This window comes from Aspergillus wentii, assembly GCF_001890725.1.
Source record: "Aspergillus wentii DTO 134E9 unplaced genomic scaffold ASPWEscaffold_9, whole genome shotgun sequence".
NCBI classification, from domain to species: domain Eukaryota; kingdom Fungi; phylum Ascomycota; class Eurotiomycetes; order Eurotiales; family Aspergillaceae; genus Aspergillus; species Aspergillus wentii.
Window position 1 is genome coordinate 1,752,408 of NW_024467840.1, and position 15,207 is coordinate 1,767,614.

At 42.0% G+C, this 15,207-nt stretch overlaps 4 protein-coding genes across 4 annotated transcripts; 2 read left to right on the plus strand and 2 right to left on the minus strand.

Annotated features, from left to right (window-relative positions):
• Nucleotides 1–570: 570 nt before the first annotated feature.
• ASPWEDRAFT_55253 (uncharacterized protein) lies at nt 571–3,024 on the plus strand (the record flags this gene model as incomplete). The annotated part of the gene is made up of 1 exon (XM_040838182.1): nt 571–3,024. The coding sequence occupies one exon, from the start codon at nt 571–573 to the stop codon at nt 3,022–3,024; it is 2,454 nt and encodes an 817-aa protein (XP_040684412.1).
• A 607-nt stretch (nt 3,025–3,631) lies between these two features.
• On the minus strand, nt 3,632–6,356 carry ASPWEDRAFT_46397 (uncharacterized protein). Its single transcript, XM_040836751.1, has 2 exons — nt 6,312–6,356; nt 3,632–6,216 (listed from the first exon to the last, which is right to left on the minus strand). Exons 1-2 carry the CDS (start codon nt 6,322–6,324, stop codon nt 3,938–3,940), a joined length of 2,292 nt encoding a protein of 763 aa, XP_040684413.1. The 5' UTR covers nt 6,325–6,356; the 3' UTR covers nt 3,632–3,937.
• A 552-nt stretch (nt 6,357–6,908) lies between these two features.
• ASPWEDRAFT_46398 (Rab family GTPase) lies at nt 6,909–8,168 on the plus strand. The gene is made up of 2 exons (XM_040836752.1): nt 6,909–7,055; nt 7,113–8,168. The coding sequence occupies exons 1-2, from the start codon at nt 6,987–6,989 to the stop codon at nt 7,899–7,901; spliced, it is 858 nt and encodes a 285-aa protein (XP_040684414.1). The 5' UTR covers nt 6,909–6,986; the 3' UTR covers nt 7,902–8,168.
• A 527-nt stretch (nt 8,169–8,695) lies between these two features.
• Nucleotides 8,696–11,187, minus strand: pmt2 (protein O-mannosyl transferase; the record flags this gene model as incomplete). The annotated part of the gene is made up of 5 exons (XM_040829084.1): nt 8,696–9,339; nt 9,402–10,161; nt 10,238–10,790; nt 10,845–10,975; nt 11,044–11,187. The coding sequence occupies 5 exons, from the start codon at nt 11,185–11,187 to the stop codon at nt 8,696–8,698; spliced, it is 2,232 nt and encodes a 743-aa protein (XP_040684415.1).
• Between the last annotated feature and the right edge of the window lie 4,020 nt (nt 11,188–15,207).

The following is a 15,207-nucleotide window of genomic DNA, read 5'->3' on the forward strand; positions in this document are numbered from 1 at the left end:
AGATCACTTGCTTTGTCTAGCGCCCTCCTTCCTCAGCTAGTTACTTAGAGCTGGCTTCACTCCTGTGGCAGGCTTACAAACACCTACACACCCAACTGATAAATTTCACCTGAGCAAAAAGCTACGCTAGCTGTCTTGGGATACAGCTGCTTGAACATTCATTGCTTTTATCTAGTGGGATAACAGGCTTTGCCATATGCTCATTTGGTTACGCAAATTGTCTCTGAAGACTAAAACTGCACCGACGCATTATAGTAACACAAGGAGGGGGTACAAAAGCCAGGTAGTTTGGGTGGGTGGAATAGTTCAACAACCCTATCTTCTTGGGTATATTCTTCGCCTCTTTCTGCTTGGTTATCTGGGTTTCGGATTTGAGTTACGATACGCCATCTAATGCTTCCACTAGCTCCGCATCCAATCTGAAGGGGGGGGGAACAAGGCATATGAAATCGATTATCTTGAGTGAAAAAGAGAGAAAACAAAGAAGATAAATCCTGGCGACACTCTTGACCTTGACGCCCAGTGCTTTTTTGCCATTATCTCGGTCTGTAGACGAGTCAACAGGCTGCAATGTCGGTGAACCGATCATCTTCCCCTGCGAACGACGATACAAGAAATTCCAAATCAACGGAGAGTCTACCATCTGTGTCAGAACAAGACGTAATTGATCAGCGACTGAAATATCTCAAAGAAGAGGTCCTTCCTTTTTATCCCTTTCTTCTCACCGTTCCAACCGATGTGCCTTTTCGCCTTGGGGGTCGGTTTGTCAACAATTGGGCAGTGGGGAAGGACGGTCCCTTTACTGCGGAGGAGCAGCAACTTCAATACATGACGTTTTTAACACATCACGAGGGGGACTCTTTACTCGTGGCTGTAGGAGATTGGTCTGATGGAGCAGGGAATATCATGACCGATGAGCGTTCAGGGCCCCAGAGTGCCGGAAGCACACCGTCCAATGGATCATTCAAGAAGAAGATTAGCCTGAATGATTACAAGAATAAGAGAAAAGGCGGTGCTTCACCTTCTCCCACTAGCCAAGACACATCCACGCTCCATGTGCCTAGTGAGAAGCCACGACATTCCAAAGCGAGCCCTACAGAGAATCCTACGCCAAGACCTATGAATAATGCCTCTTCGTCCTCCAAAAACAGTATTGGACCTACACCAGAGAGTTCAGCGCGCAAACGTGCGCCTGAAAATGAACACGACCTTTCAAGGTTCCAGGAAGGGAAGTCTACTTTAACTATGTCTTCCCCAAAGAGGGCCCGGGTATCCCCCGAGGGAATAGGAATGAGAGACACTGTACGCTCCAAAGCAAATGGTCTGCCTACTCTTCTGTCTCCAACCCTACCACCGACTTCTAGCAGCCCCAGATTACCTCGACTTCTGTCACCCACTCTTCCACCAGATATTGAAAAAGAGCTTTCAACGATCTATGGTGACTCTCCAAGGATAAAAGGCTCAATCTCAATCGTGGCGAAGAATGATATCTCAAAGGAAAAATCCACCGATCGCGACAGGCTGCATCTAGATTCCGCACGTGGCTCCAGTCCTCAGAGCTTGCTTAATAAACCCTTGGTCACTGCAACTGATAGGAACGTTTCATCTGTCCTCGGGTCTATAGGTTCTGAACCTGGTGAAATTATAAAAACTAACATACCACCTCCGGTATCTGACAAGCAGTCACAGCATGTGTCATCTAGCGTGACACTGAAAAATCACATGCCAACCTCCAACCATAGGAAACCTCAGCGTGCTGATTCGGTTAAAACAGAACTGGTTGTCAAATTAAGATATGGAAGGTCGAATAGGAAGCGCGTCGAGGCTCTTCTTAAATTCTCTGGCAAGAGGAAAGGGGTCACATCAAGCTCGCCTCTGAAGGAACCGAGCGATTACGGATCTGTGCGAGACAAGAGGGAGGACCAGGTTTATTCAGAGAAAAGGGCGAAGCAAGTGTCAAGTGACGGCTCAAAAACTTTGCCAAGGGAACGCTTAAATGAGTTGAAAGTCACGGGCTTAGAAAAACCCCAAACTCCAGTATCTTCGACTGCAAGCCTTGCACCGAGTCAGCAGGACAAGGCAAAACTGGCATCTGTCACCCCCACAAAAGATCTCAAGGGGTCTTGTCCACGCCAGAGTGAATCGACGGATATTGATGGGAAGACACCGATTCAACGAGTGACAAAATACCCTCCAGGAGAATCGGTCACAGATAACAAGCTATCGCCATCACAGCCCACTAGTACTGTCAACAGATCGCGCAATTGTGAACGTCGAGCTTGGAAAGAAGAATTCCAGAAGTATTCAAACCTTGGCCGGGAGTTGAAACACGCGGCAGAGCGATACACAGCCAAAGACGGCGCAACCTCTGCCGATGAAAAGCTTGCAGCTGCTACTGCAATCGAGGCTATTCTATGTTTCGTCATAGCGTTTGTTGCCGATGATCAATATAAAGCTTTAGGCCGTCAGACCGGTGACTCATCGACTTGGCTTTCCATCCTTCCATACTGGCGCGTTGTAAAAAAGAACAGCACCCTCTACCCTCATCTTCATGGCCTTTGCCTGATCCTAGGTGCTGTATCCTATGACGCCATTCATGCTCTTGATCTCGAGCGCCTTGCGATTAGCCCACTCCCAGGGGAGCATACGGCCGTTCCCACACCAGGTAGCGATGGAAATGCAGTTATCTCTGATGAGAGCAAGAGGAACCGCAAAGAATTTCTTGATCTGAAGAATCGGCTTCCGGAATGCCACAAAGAATCTCAAAAATTATGGCTTGAGGGAATGCAAGGACTTTCAGAGGATGTTCTCATGCGTGAATTTCCCATTACTTGGTCAAACCGCTCTAGAAACTATGCCGAGCGAGGGAGACAACGGCTCAAAGTTGGTGATTATTTTGGTGAGTACTTCTTGCCACTCGGCAGGACGAACACGCCCGTGGAAGTTGTGCGGTTCGGCTGGTCAACCTTGAACGAATGGTGCTTGAAAGAAAATGTGGATTGGAAAGGTCGGCTTGGTCTATAACCTATCCTGATTACTGGCTTTAAAAAGGTTAAAAGATCGCGGTCTGGCATGGCCTTGGATGTGCCGAAACTCGTTGGCTGAAAAGTCGCGGGGAACATACTTTAAATGGAGTACACACCTATCCTGATTGATTGTTCTTTTCGGTGACTTTGCTGGCGTCTAAGGTTTTACAAGGATATCAGGCGTATAGTGCTTTACATGTTTGACTTGGGTTATTCTATGATACCACCAGCTGTCCAGTCCAGTCTTTTTTTTTGGGGGGGCGTTTGGTTAATGTATATTTGCGTTGTTATTGGATATATATTATAGAAATGCATCTCGAGAATAGTGTTCTGCGCCTCACAAGTTGCCAGTTAGAGAAACTTATTGAGGCGCATCTCAAGCAATATCTGTATACTGTTATACTGTATAACCAGCATGTCCCTAAGAATAGCATCCTAGGCTATCTAACTATAGGAATGCTCTGGTCCTGTGGTCAACATTCTCGCATGCAACAAACTAGCTTTAATGTAGAATTCATGGCAAATGTCGCTGCATCAAAGATGAAAACTAAACCAAAAGGTATAGTGAGTCAGAAGAGCAAAAAGACTCTTAGGAATTCCCGATCGGCAAAACCAAAGAAAGCAGAGAGAAAGGGATCACGGTGCTGGGGTTAAGATATGGAATAATAGTCCAAACCACTTGGTCTCACTATCGTAAATCGGCTATGGAGACGAAACACCACATGAGGCAGACATTTTGCTTTTCGCAAAGAGCTTCCAATAGCCCAACTTCAGAGCAAATGGTCCCGAGCCATCAAAAACAAGGGGGGGAAATCCTGCAAAGGGACACTATCTAGATTATGTTGCTCTGTCGGGGATGAACATGGATGGCGCGGAAGTTTAGTTTGATTTCCACGCAGACGAAAAAAAGGCTAAACTTCATCTTGGTCGTCTCGGGAGCCTGTGTATCTGAACTCGCCACCTGAATCGTCACTAAAGAGCCATCCAGCTTCCCGACAGTACTTTGCTTCTTTGCCATAGGTACCAACCTCACTGCTCCAACAGACGACGGAGGCATCCACAATATCCGCAACTACGCCTTCCATTGCCCCAAGTACGCTCCAGCCAATTGCTCCGGCCATCAACCCAACCACATAGGCATACACACTTCCCCGAATTGGACCTCCGGCACCAGGGGTAACCAGATTTCGAGCTGTGGTAACCCAGCCACCAAAGCCAAGCGCCAAGGACATCATGAAACGAACAGCGTGTAAAATAAGCTTTGACAACCGATATGAAGCAAGGGGAGCAGAACTTTGATGGGACTGGGGAAAAGAGCGTGGGTGTAGCAAGGATGTAGCCGTCCAAGGTGATAGCCTGACCATTTGAGTAAGACCTCGAGCTGAAAAAGCAAGTGGTTGGGAGTGAATTGCAGCATAGGTGAGAGTAAGAGGGTTTGTCAGGGTAGTGACTGGAGTAGGAACACATGAATATGCAAACAATCCTAGTATAGAGGTGATACGGCTTGGAAGCAAAAGAAGAGGGAGCCGGGCCAGGAGTGCTAGAAATCTGGACAAGCAAATCGTGCCAAACAATGTTGTGAGGGAATGCACAGCGGCGGCCTGTACTACCTGCCTGGATGTAGGGGCGGGAGTTGCAAGGCGATGAAAATACCATTGACTGACCGTTGCAGCTGTAACCGCACGCTGAATTCCAGTGATAACTCCCAGTGACCATAGATAAACCATGATGAAGTATACACCCAACCACCAGGTGCTGAAATCAATGACGAAGGAGCTTGACCCAGAAAGACGGCCTGCTAAAAATACTCGAGTGAACATGAGCATCCATGCCCAGGTCCATGAGACAATGCATATGAGGATCGCGAGCGCGAGAACAAGCAATTCAGGGTTTGCAGCAAGAATCCGACATGCAAATTCGAGAATACTAACTGCCTTTCCAATAGCATGGCGACCACGGATGACATTGTATATCCACAGGCTAGCCATAATAAATGGGACAGCAGATCCACACCGCATAATTTTGTCCTGTATGCTTGCCCCGTGCCACGCACCTTTGAAACTGGAAATGAATGGATACAGGGAGAACGAATATAAGAGTACGGGAACTGTGAAGACCATGACGTAAACCAAGGAGCGCACGTAAGACCGCAAGAGCGCAAGCCAGAGCAGTGAAACGAAAGCCGAGAGAAGAGTGTAGGCACTGAGGAGGTAAAATGACTTGTGCACAGTCATGTATATCGTATCACCCCATTTTGATTTGTCGCCCGAAGGAGCAGATGTGTGCAAATAAACAAGGATTGCTGTAGCGAGCAGGCAGGCTAAAGATATCAAGAATAACTGGCCCCAGAAAGCATCATGAGCGGGCGATTCCATTAAAATTGGTTCGACCGATCTTGGGTATGAACCTGCTGAGCTCGGTGGCCGGGTTTTGCCTGCCTGTTCGACGGATTCAACAGGTGCTAAAAAAGAATCTATTCCGATTTGACCCTTTCGAGTTTGCGGCTGTTCTCGAAAAAGCTGGACAGAAGGTGGTCTCTCGTCTTTTATTCCAGAAGAACCAGCCTTCCTGGTATCTTCAACATCTGTCCTCAAGGTATCATCGAGACCGATATCAACCAAATTTTCTTGTACCCTGCTACAGCTTTGGCTGGTACGGGATTCATGCTCATGTTTAAGTGTCTCCGGCACTGGCTCAACATGAATATTACGCAGTCCACGGCTACCTTTTCCGCCATACCAGGAGCTTCTGATGCCTTTTCCCTTGCTGAACCTATCATCTGGAGGAACTTGTTGGTCATCTGTACCAACGGAGTTTTCGTCATCTTCGTCTTCGTCGATCTCTGAAGAATCCTTTAAATGGCTGCTGCCAAAATGCCGCCTCGACCTTTGCAAGGCATAAAAGTCCGCAATCTCGCGCTCATGCTCTGCTTCATCATCTTCATGAAACTCATCTGTGGCGCTGTAAAATAGAGGGGCAGGCTGGACAGAAGCTCGCGAGGCAAAGGGGAAATTATATGTCTGTGATGCAGCTGGTTGATAGGGGTCTGCTGTTTGTTGCAAGAAGACGCGCGAAGGAAGTCGAGAGTTTCCCTGTTGCCTCATCAGACGACCACGTCCATTATTCTGACGGGTTTCATCATGGCGATACAATATTCGTGACTGAGACTGGGCAAGAAACCGAGAGGCATCTTTATGGCGGTTAGTAATAGGTAAAAACAGTGACAAGCTTAAATTGCAGGCAAATAAGCATAGGGCCTGGTCGATTGTAGCTGAAAATACATACACTCCGAGAACATGGTCTTTGATATTAACGCAATCCCGATATTGAGTATACAAGTCAGTACTCTGTGTTTTTTGTGCAGTCTTCTCTCTGGAGAAGCGGATGAAGCGAATGATGTGATGGCTTGAGTAAGGTGTTCAGCTAAAGTAACTCAGTGCGACAGGATAGAAATTAAGAATGATGTTATTGACTAGAGAGATTCTAGGGTGAAAGAATACTGGATTTGGTATGAAGATCAAGGGATATCATCTGAGGAATGGTAAAAAGCCCATGTAATATATGGACATGCGGTCAGTAGACGGACCTCTGTGATCGAGTTAGGTCGGTACGTGATGAACTAACCCTACGTACATGTGGGAGGTAAGGTGCAAGGTGCAATCGTCATCAGGTAAGGTCATGGTGATAGATGATGACTCAGCAATTTGCTGCGGTCAGTGTAAGATTCGCGTGGCTAAAGGTACTCTATTTCTTGAATCCATCAACCTGATCTCATACATGATCGACTTTGGACAAGAAAATATCTGCTAATAAAAATCCCGGCTTCATTCAGCAAGCGGTTATCTGACAGCTTTCTGCGGAACGAATCTAGAGTATGAGTTTGGCAGCCGTCTGAACTGTCGGACATCAACCAGCTAGTAAACAAACTCGCTTGTTTGCAAACTAGAAGTTTTTCCATCCATGTCGCAGCCATGGGATTATATTGCTAAGCTTGTTTGTATCGGTGACTCTGGAACTGGCAAATCTAGCGTCGGTGCACCGGCTTTCTGCGTACCAGGTTGATTTGCTAATTCTTGAGCTATATAGTTGACTATTCGACTATGTGAAGGTCGCTTTTCTTACGCTCATGATGTTACTATCGGGGTGGAGTTCGGGTCGCGGATTGTTCCAGTTGGACCTCCTGCCTCAAAGAGTTTGGGAATAGAACTCGACAACTATACACCCAATCGTCCTACGTCTACTCTGGCTTTCTCGTATTCTCCAACTTCATACGGTTCAGAAGAAACAATTGTCTCTGGACTCCCCAGCCCTCCGCGGAAGCAACAAGAATCCACATCCCAGAAGAGAATGAAATTGTCTCTTTGGGATACAGCCGGGCAAGAAACGTACAAATCCATCACTCGATCATACTTTCGCGGTGCCTCTGGTGCTCTTCTTGTCTTCGACATCACGCGGCCTTCTACATTTACCTCGTGCACACAGTGGCTTCAAGACCTGCGGCAAATAGCAGAGGATGGTATTGTCGTCATCTTGGTCGGCAACAAGAGTGACTTGGCAAGGGACATTTCTGGCCCGAACCAGAGATGCGTCACGAGGCAAGAAGCAGAAGAATGGTGTCGGATGAACAATGTTGTGCATTATGTTGAAACAAGTGCGAAGTCTGGTGACGGCGTTGAACGTGCATTTCTTGAGGTTGCAGAGAGAATATATCGTAATATCGAAGCAGGTAATTATGACCTGAGCGATCGCCGAAGTGGCGTAAAAGTATTTGGTGCCACAGGGGGAGCAAGCACTGGAGTTCCGCAAACAATTACCTTAGGTTTAAATGATGCGATGCGCAGAGGAGGCAATGGCTGGACTGGGGGTTGTTGCTAACTCAATGGCGAGAAATGATAGATAGCCAGTCATTTATTTCGCGTCTCAAATGGTAGCATGACTGGATTTTAGGCATTGATGATCTTAAGGGAGTTCATTGATCGTGCTGGGGAACTTATTTTCTAGTCACAAATAGTGTTTGCAATGTCATGTATATATATCTACGGGATAGAAATCCATTTTCTTGTATCTTTTTGAGTTACTATCCCAGCTTGAACATGCGTGTACTTATCCAATGATAGATTCCCTATCCGATTCTCATTCATGGGGTTTGATTGCATGGGATCTCCTGAAAGAAAGGGTTCGGGGAGAGCCAAAAATAATAATAATAATAATGAATATAAATAAAATAAACATTTTGCGACTCAGAGAGTTATTACTTGGTCCTCTTGAATAATTTAGCAAAAAACTATCTCTATCAGTGTGTTTTGCGTATCATTCTGCTGCATCGGCTTATATAAAAACGGAAATAGGGTTGGCAGGATTTGAGATTTGGTTTCTCTAGCTTTGCGGCAATCGCAACCTACTCAGATACTGAACATGCAAAGACGCTTTCCCAAGTTGGTTTGTTTTGAGGGAGAACACAGAAAGTGATGCTGTAAAATTTTATTGGCAAACCACGCCGTTCGCGTATGTATAGCAGTCACACTGATTTAATAGGACTGACAGGGCAGCCCAGAAACCAAGACAGACCGGCAACTGGGAACACCTGAGAACATTTGTAATCGGGTAAAAGAAAGGGGGAAGGAGAACAACAGGGAGCTGAGAAAGTGAGAGGGACAAAAGGGCCTTCATTAGTTGGCAATTCTCCAGCCACTCAGCCAATTTAAATGAGACCACTGCTGGCTAGGACCTTCAATACCAAACACAATTGCTCGGAAATAAACGAACATTGCAGTGATGATCATGTACAGGGATGTATATATCACCCATTTAAGTTTGACGCTCACTCTTTGGGTAAGCCAGTCAACGCAGAAACCAAAAGTGAGTATGGCGTAGTAAAGAGCCGGATAGTAATGATGCACATATGTCACTCTTGCCATAGCAATGAATGGGACATAATGTAAAATCCATCCTATGACAGGGTATAAGCCGGAATAGTGAATATGGTCAATTTCCATTTGGCTCAGCTCCTTGTAGCCTCGCTGCCATCGTACCAAATACCAGGATACCAGGAGCCCAAAGACACCTAAACTTGCAGTACTTCCCCAGTAAACAAAAGGGTTCCCAAGGAGGTAATATTTCACGGTGTTGTCATCCCAGGAACACATGCGCAAGCCGACATTGAGTACCGGCCATTGCCAGAACTTCGAGGCAAGGTCATCCTGTTTATCTGGGTCGGGAACAAGAGCATTATTTGATGTCATCATGGCAACATTCAAATGGATAAAGTCTTTCAAAAAAGGTGACTTGTATGATCCGGGATCACCAGGCGGAACTAGGTAATTGCTATCAATCCACTAATCCATCACAGAAATTAAGGGCTGGCCGGAAACTTACGTCGATCATTGGTGTGGGACTCAATATTCCAGTGTGTGTAAACGTCGCCTGGCCTATTCTCCTTCACGCAAGTTGTTTCAATCTGCTTGAAACCCCACTGAGGGAGGTTGACATTTCCGGCCCTGAGATAGCAACCCAAAACAGGATGCCGGAGCCGGAAGGCCGTTGTCAGAGTCCTAATTCTTGTCCGGTCCTTGGACGCAACATCGTTGATCACTTCGACCACCCAATGGTCTTTGTCATCCCCAATAGTGATATTGCCATAGGAAGACACTTCGTATTGAGATTTGGTAACTGGGGCAGGAATAGCATGGGAATGCAGGTTCCGTCCTGTTTGCCCATGGATGAAACGAATTGTATCACCATCCCCCACGAATCTCAAAGGAGTATCAGGATCAAACTCGGCTTCATGGCGATTAGGGTAGATAAACCAGTCGTTGTTTGCATCTTTATGGTGGTAACAAGTAACTTGCTGCTGATTAGATCCTTCAGGAAATGTTTGGATATGCGAATGAAGCAGTCCGCCGCCGTATCCCATGTTCTTTAAAGTTACTCTTGACCCAAGTGCTATTTCAAGAGGACTGTCTTTACCGACCTCTGTACCCTTCAAGTTTGCCTGGAAAAGGGAGCTCATCTGTGCGTCCCCGGGGCCACTGTTTTCCAAGATAGAAAAATGAAGATAGAAGGAAAATATGTAAACTAGCGCTGGAATCGCAATGAGACCAACCACGCGAGCTAGAAAATGCTTAGCAAGTGTAGTCTGGAAGAGAGTTAGCTATTGGGCAAAAAAAAATCAAAATCAAAATAAAAAGTGTTAAGTCTCGTTGGTGACTTACCTCTGAAACCTTTAGATCACCAAACTTATTCCATAAGTCCTCAATTGTATAAAGACCTACAACTGCAGTGCAGAAGAGGCCAACCCACTTCACACTACAGACACACCCAATGCTTACCCCAGTCAATGAAAGCCAAACAAACCATTCAGCTGAAAAGCTGACATGCTGTAACTGATGAAACTTAGCCCAGCACATCACAGTGGTGAATGTAAAACAAAGTAGCATAGAATCAAGTAATATGAATCGCGAAATTGTTGCATATGAGTTTTCAAACAACACCATCAGGCTAATAAGCCAAACAGTGGCCGTGCGGAAATTAAGTTCTCGCGCGGTATAGTATGCAAGAGGTACGCACACAATGCCAAAAGCAGCATTGAATACACGCATGAAAGTATAATTGACGTGGTCTGGATATGTTTCACCGGACTTGAATTCAAAAGATCCATTATACCCAGCAAGGTAGCCTGATAAGCCAACCAACATCTTTCCCAGTGGTGGGTGAACGTCAAAGTAGAATTCGCGCTTGAGGTAATGAGAACCAAACTTGCCAAAACTGAGCTAGGCTGTGAGAAAATGCATAGGAAATCAGCTTAGGTTTATATCTTACTGGGCTTCATCCCATGTCACAATATTTGAGCGGCCGATGCGATACAATCGGGTGAAGATGGAGAAGGCTGTCAGAATAATTGGCGCAATGATAGGTTCCCAAGCGGCAAGTGTAGATAGGAATGGATTGAACTGAACCCCCAATTTCATTAGCCTGTTCGCGGCGTGTATGTATGTCAGGTGAAAGAAAATTGCCATACCTCAGGCTTTGATTTCTTCTCATCGTCATGCTGTGTATAGGGCGTGAGCACCCGGCTGGCACTCTCTGAACTTGGAACATTTCTACGCCGCACATCTGAGCGGAGATTGACGCCAGTAGTAGATGCAGTATCAGTTTCTGCCATCGTGAAATGTATAACCTGAAAACTCGACAATACTAAGCGGTTTGCAACAGGAACAGATTAAAACCGCAAGTTGAGCTATGGGTAAGCGGGATAATCGGAGCTTCAATGATAAAATGCGAGCATATCTGGTAGTAAAATAAGGGTAAAAAAGCCCCTTGGGCACTTTGAAAGCTTGGGGCTTGGACAATTGTTCAAGTTGCGGATAAGATGCCGCGGTTGCAAGGCTGGTTGAGATGGCTGTACGAAAGTAGATTGGTCACTTGGGATAGATTGAAAAGCGTAAAGGAGTTGTATTATGGCAATAAATTGATGATAGAAAAAAGAAGGGTGAAAGGGGGGAAATACAAAAAGAAAGATAAAGAAAAAGAAGGTCGGAGAGAAAACACGCAGGAGTGAATGCAAAATGAACGCAGTGCAAAGAATAGAGATGGGAATAAGAAGAGTTGGCCTGGAGATAACACGGAGGTACTAACTAGGCGCGGATGTGGGTAACGTAGGAAAACCGCCCGCTTGGGGCCAGTTCGAGGATCCAACCCCAAATCCTGATTTTTCTTGTACCATTCTACAAAATGCATCCATGGGGCATCGAGAATACGGACCATTTACCATGGTATCTTTCGAGGGAATTGTGAGGATGCTATGGGTATAAAAAAAATCCTCTCCAGCAGAGTATTCATCGATGCAATCCAGGTACCTACCTAGTATCCCTTACCGGGCAAAAAATAGCGACCCCCTCTCCAATACCCGTTCTGCGGCCACAACAACGCGGTCAATTTTCAACGCGCATTCTAACTGCGACCACCCACAGTTTATTAAAAACCTAGAAAAATGACTGGTTAGTACAGTAAACCACCGATATAATCAACGCCGATATAAGCAATATTCCGATATAAGCAACAACGCGACGTGTCATCTTTGATCCCACATATTAAATTACTTAGAATGCTGATATTAGATAGTTACTACTATTCTCTCTTTCTCTTATATAAAATTACTTATATCTATCTCCTAAATAGGTTATTTTAATATCTTAAGTCCCTCCCTATCTATTATGATAAAGTAAAAGTAGATATATTAGTTAATCTCTACTAAGTAGAAAGCTGCCCTCTATACCTACTACTATTTAAAGCCTTTTCTCTCTTATTAAGGGCTTTAAAATTAGTTTAAAGAGATATATAATTAATAGATTACCCCCTTCTCTATCTCTTAAATCCTTTCCCCTTAGTTTACCTTTCTTAATACCCTAGATAACTCCTACTAGGTCAGTAAGAAGTAATAATATATGAAGAACTAGCTAGAGCTAGAAGGGGCACTTTTTAAATAGATATAATAGATAGAGGGGTAGATTACTATCTTATAGGAGGTTATATAGGAAAAAGTAAAATAATATTAGCTATCTCTTTACCTAGGGAAAGAGATACCTATACTTTCTTCTAGCTAGCTTTAAGGCTTTTAATCTTACTAGAATATAAAGTATTACTAATAGTTTAATAAAGCTAGTAGTTTTAATAATAATTTAAAGGGTAAGATAGCTTTAATTTATTAATTTATAGAATTATATATACCTTAAGATATCTTTAATTATAATAAAACTAGTCTATATTAGAGGATAATTCCTAACTATAGTTTAACTATATATATATAATACCTAGAAGGAAGAGGAATAAGGCTAGAATAATAGCTTATTTCTATATTAATTTAGATACCTCTAAGTGCCTCCTAATTTAGTTTATTAGACCTATAAAAAGACCTTATACCTTTATAGTAGCTAAGATTAATATAAAGAATCTAGGTTATATCTAATATTATAATAAGAAGGCCTAAATAATAAATATTATCTTTAAAGAGTAGCTTTATTAGTTTAATAGGAGAATAGCTAGTTAAAAGGTTATTCTCTTAATAGATAATTTCTCTGTATATAAAAAGGCTATTAAAGCTATTTATTTAGATTTATAAAATATACTAATTATATAGCTTTCTTCTAATTCTATAAGCTATTATAAACCTCTTAATTAAGGGATTATTTATATATAGAAGGTATATTAGAAGTAATAATAGATTCTTTATATAATAATCTAATTTAATTAGGGATTTAATCTTATATCTATAATAATAGTTTTATAAGTAATTTAATAAGTAATTCCTACTTAATATCTAGATATAACTTTAGATATTATAAGTAATTACCTTAAGAAGGCACTTGTCACACCCTGGGATCTCACAATGGTACCTAACCTGTAACCTGTGAGTCAAGCCTGGAAATACTAACCTATGACCCTAATCTAAGGATGTTAATAGTAATAGGGTGCTCCTTCTAAGTTATAGTACTTAAGAATATAGTATAGTAGCTAAGGAAAGAAGTAAGGCTAAGAAGTATATATACTTCTTAATTAAGCTAGAGATATATAAATAAGTAGGTAGAATAATTAGGGTAAGTAATAGTAGAATAGTAACTATAGAATAATAACTTATATTAATTATAAAGAACTATCTAAGTATATAAAATAAGTATCCTTATATATCTTACTTTAATATTTATAGTCCTCTGGATAGTCCTTTATATAGTATACTAAATAGTATATTTATTAAGATATAGTACCTATATACTATATTATATAAGTATAGTAGTATCTTACTAGATAGTAGCTATAAAGAGAGTTATAATAGTAAATTATAATTCTTTATAATAAGAATATCCTTTTCTCCTTAACTACCTTATTCTACCTAATATAGTTATTAATAAAGGTGCTGTAATATAATCCCCCTCTCCTAGGATTATTATCCCCTAATAATTATAAATTTATTATATCCCCTTATTTAAGTGAGTTTCCTATTAACTTCTTTTCTTATTTTTCTAATAACTTATTATACTAGAGAAGTATAATTATTATTATAAATATACTTTATAGGTAGATAGAATTCTAAAGAACAGTTTCCCTTCTAACCTTCCTTATAGTGTGTCACACAAGTCGAGTTTGAGTAGAGATTTAGGACTTGACTCATGAGTCAAGTTAGAAGGTAGGACTTAAACTCATGAGTAGAGCTAGGGTTTAGGACTTAAACTTATACTAAGAAGAGTAAGAGTAAAGTAAGAGTCTATATTTTTATTATATTTTACCATATTTTTAAGCCTCCCCTATATAAAATAGGTATATTTTTAGTATTATAAGTAGAGTTTTAAAATATTTAAAGCTTAAACTTATAGTATAAGTCCTAAATCTTAACTTGAACTTGCCTCATTACTCAAACTCTACTCATTACTCATGAGTAAACTTGACTTGTGTGACACACTACTTCCTTATATCTATTATTCTTCCTATGGGGTTCCTTATATTATAGATTTAAAAAGTAAGAACTATGCTTTATATACTTACTATAGTTAAAAGTATAAATATTAGTTTTATAATAAGTAAGAGTGGTATATACTTTAATAAGAGTAGGAGTATTGTGAGAGTGTGCGATATTATGAGTACGCAGACTTGTTATCAATACAGATAGCGTGGTAAACGCAGCAGTCAATTGGTTGTAGAACTAATTACTGGTTTGGAAAACCTTCTAAACCCATGATCAGAGATATATACCATGTGGTCATGTATATATATCTATATTATAGTCTTAGCAGTGGTTCCTATATACAGTATATCATATAGGCCCTAATACTGCCCCCCCCCCCCCTCTTTAAAAGGCCATGACCTTATGGCTGTTAGTCAGCCTTATTATATTTCTAGGGGTTTAATCCTTTCTTATATTAACTAATAAGAGCTTCTATTTCCTACTTTTTAACTTCCTATACTTCCTGAAGCTAAAACTATACTATAATATTACTTTCTAGCACTCTATTTCCTTATATAGCAGTTTACTCAGTTATCTTAGTATACTATAGTATAGTATTATTATTTTTAGTATTCTTATATAGAGACTTATATTTAGTATATTACTAGGTGACTTATATATAGTATATTATTATATTAGTTAAGTAGGCCCTTATAGTATAGACCTTCTTTCTCTCTATTAATAATC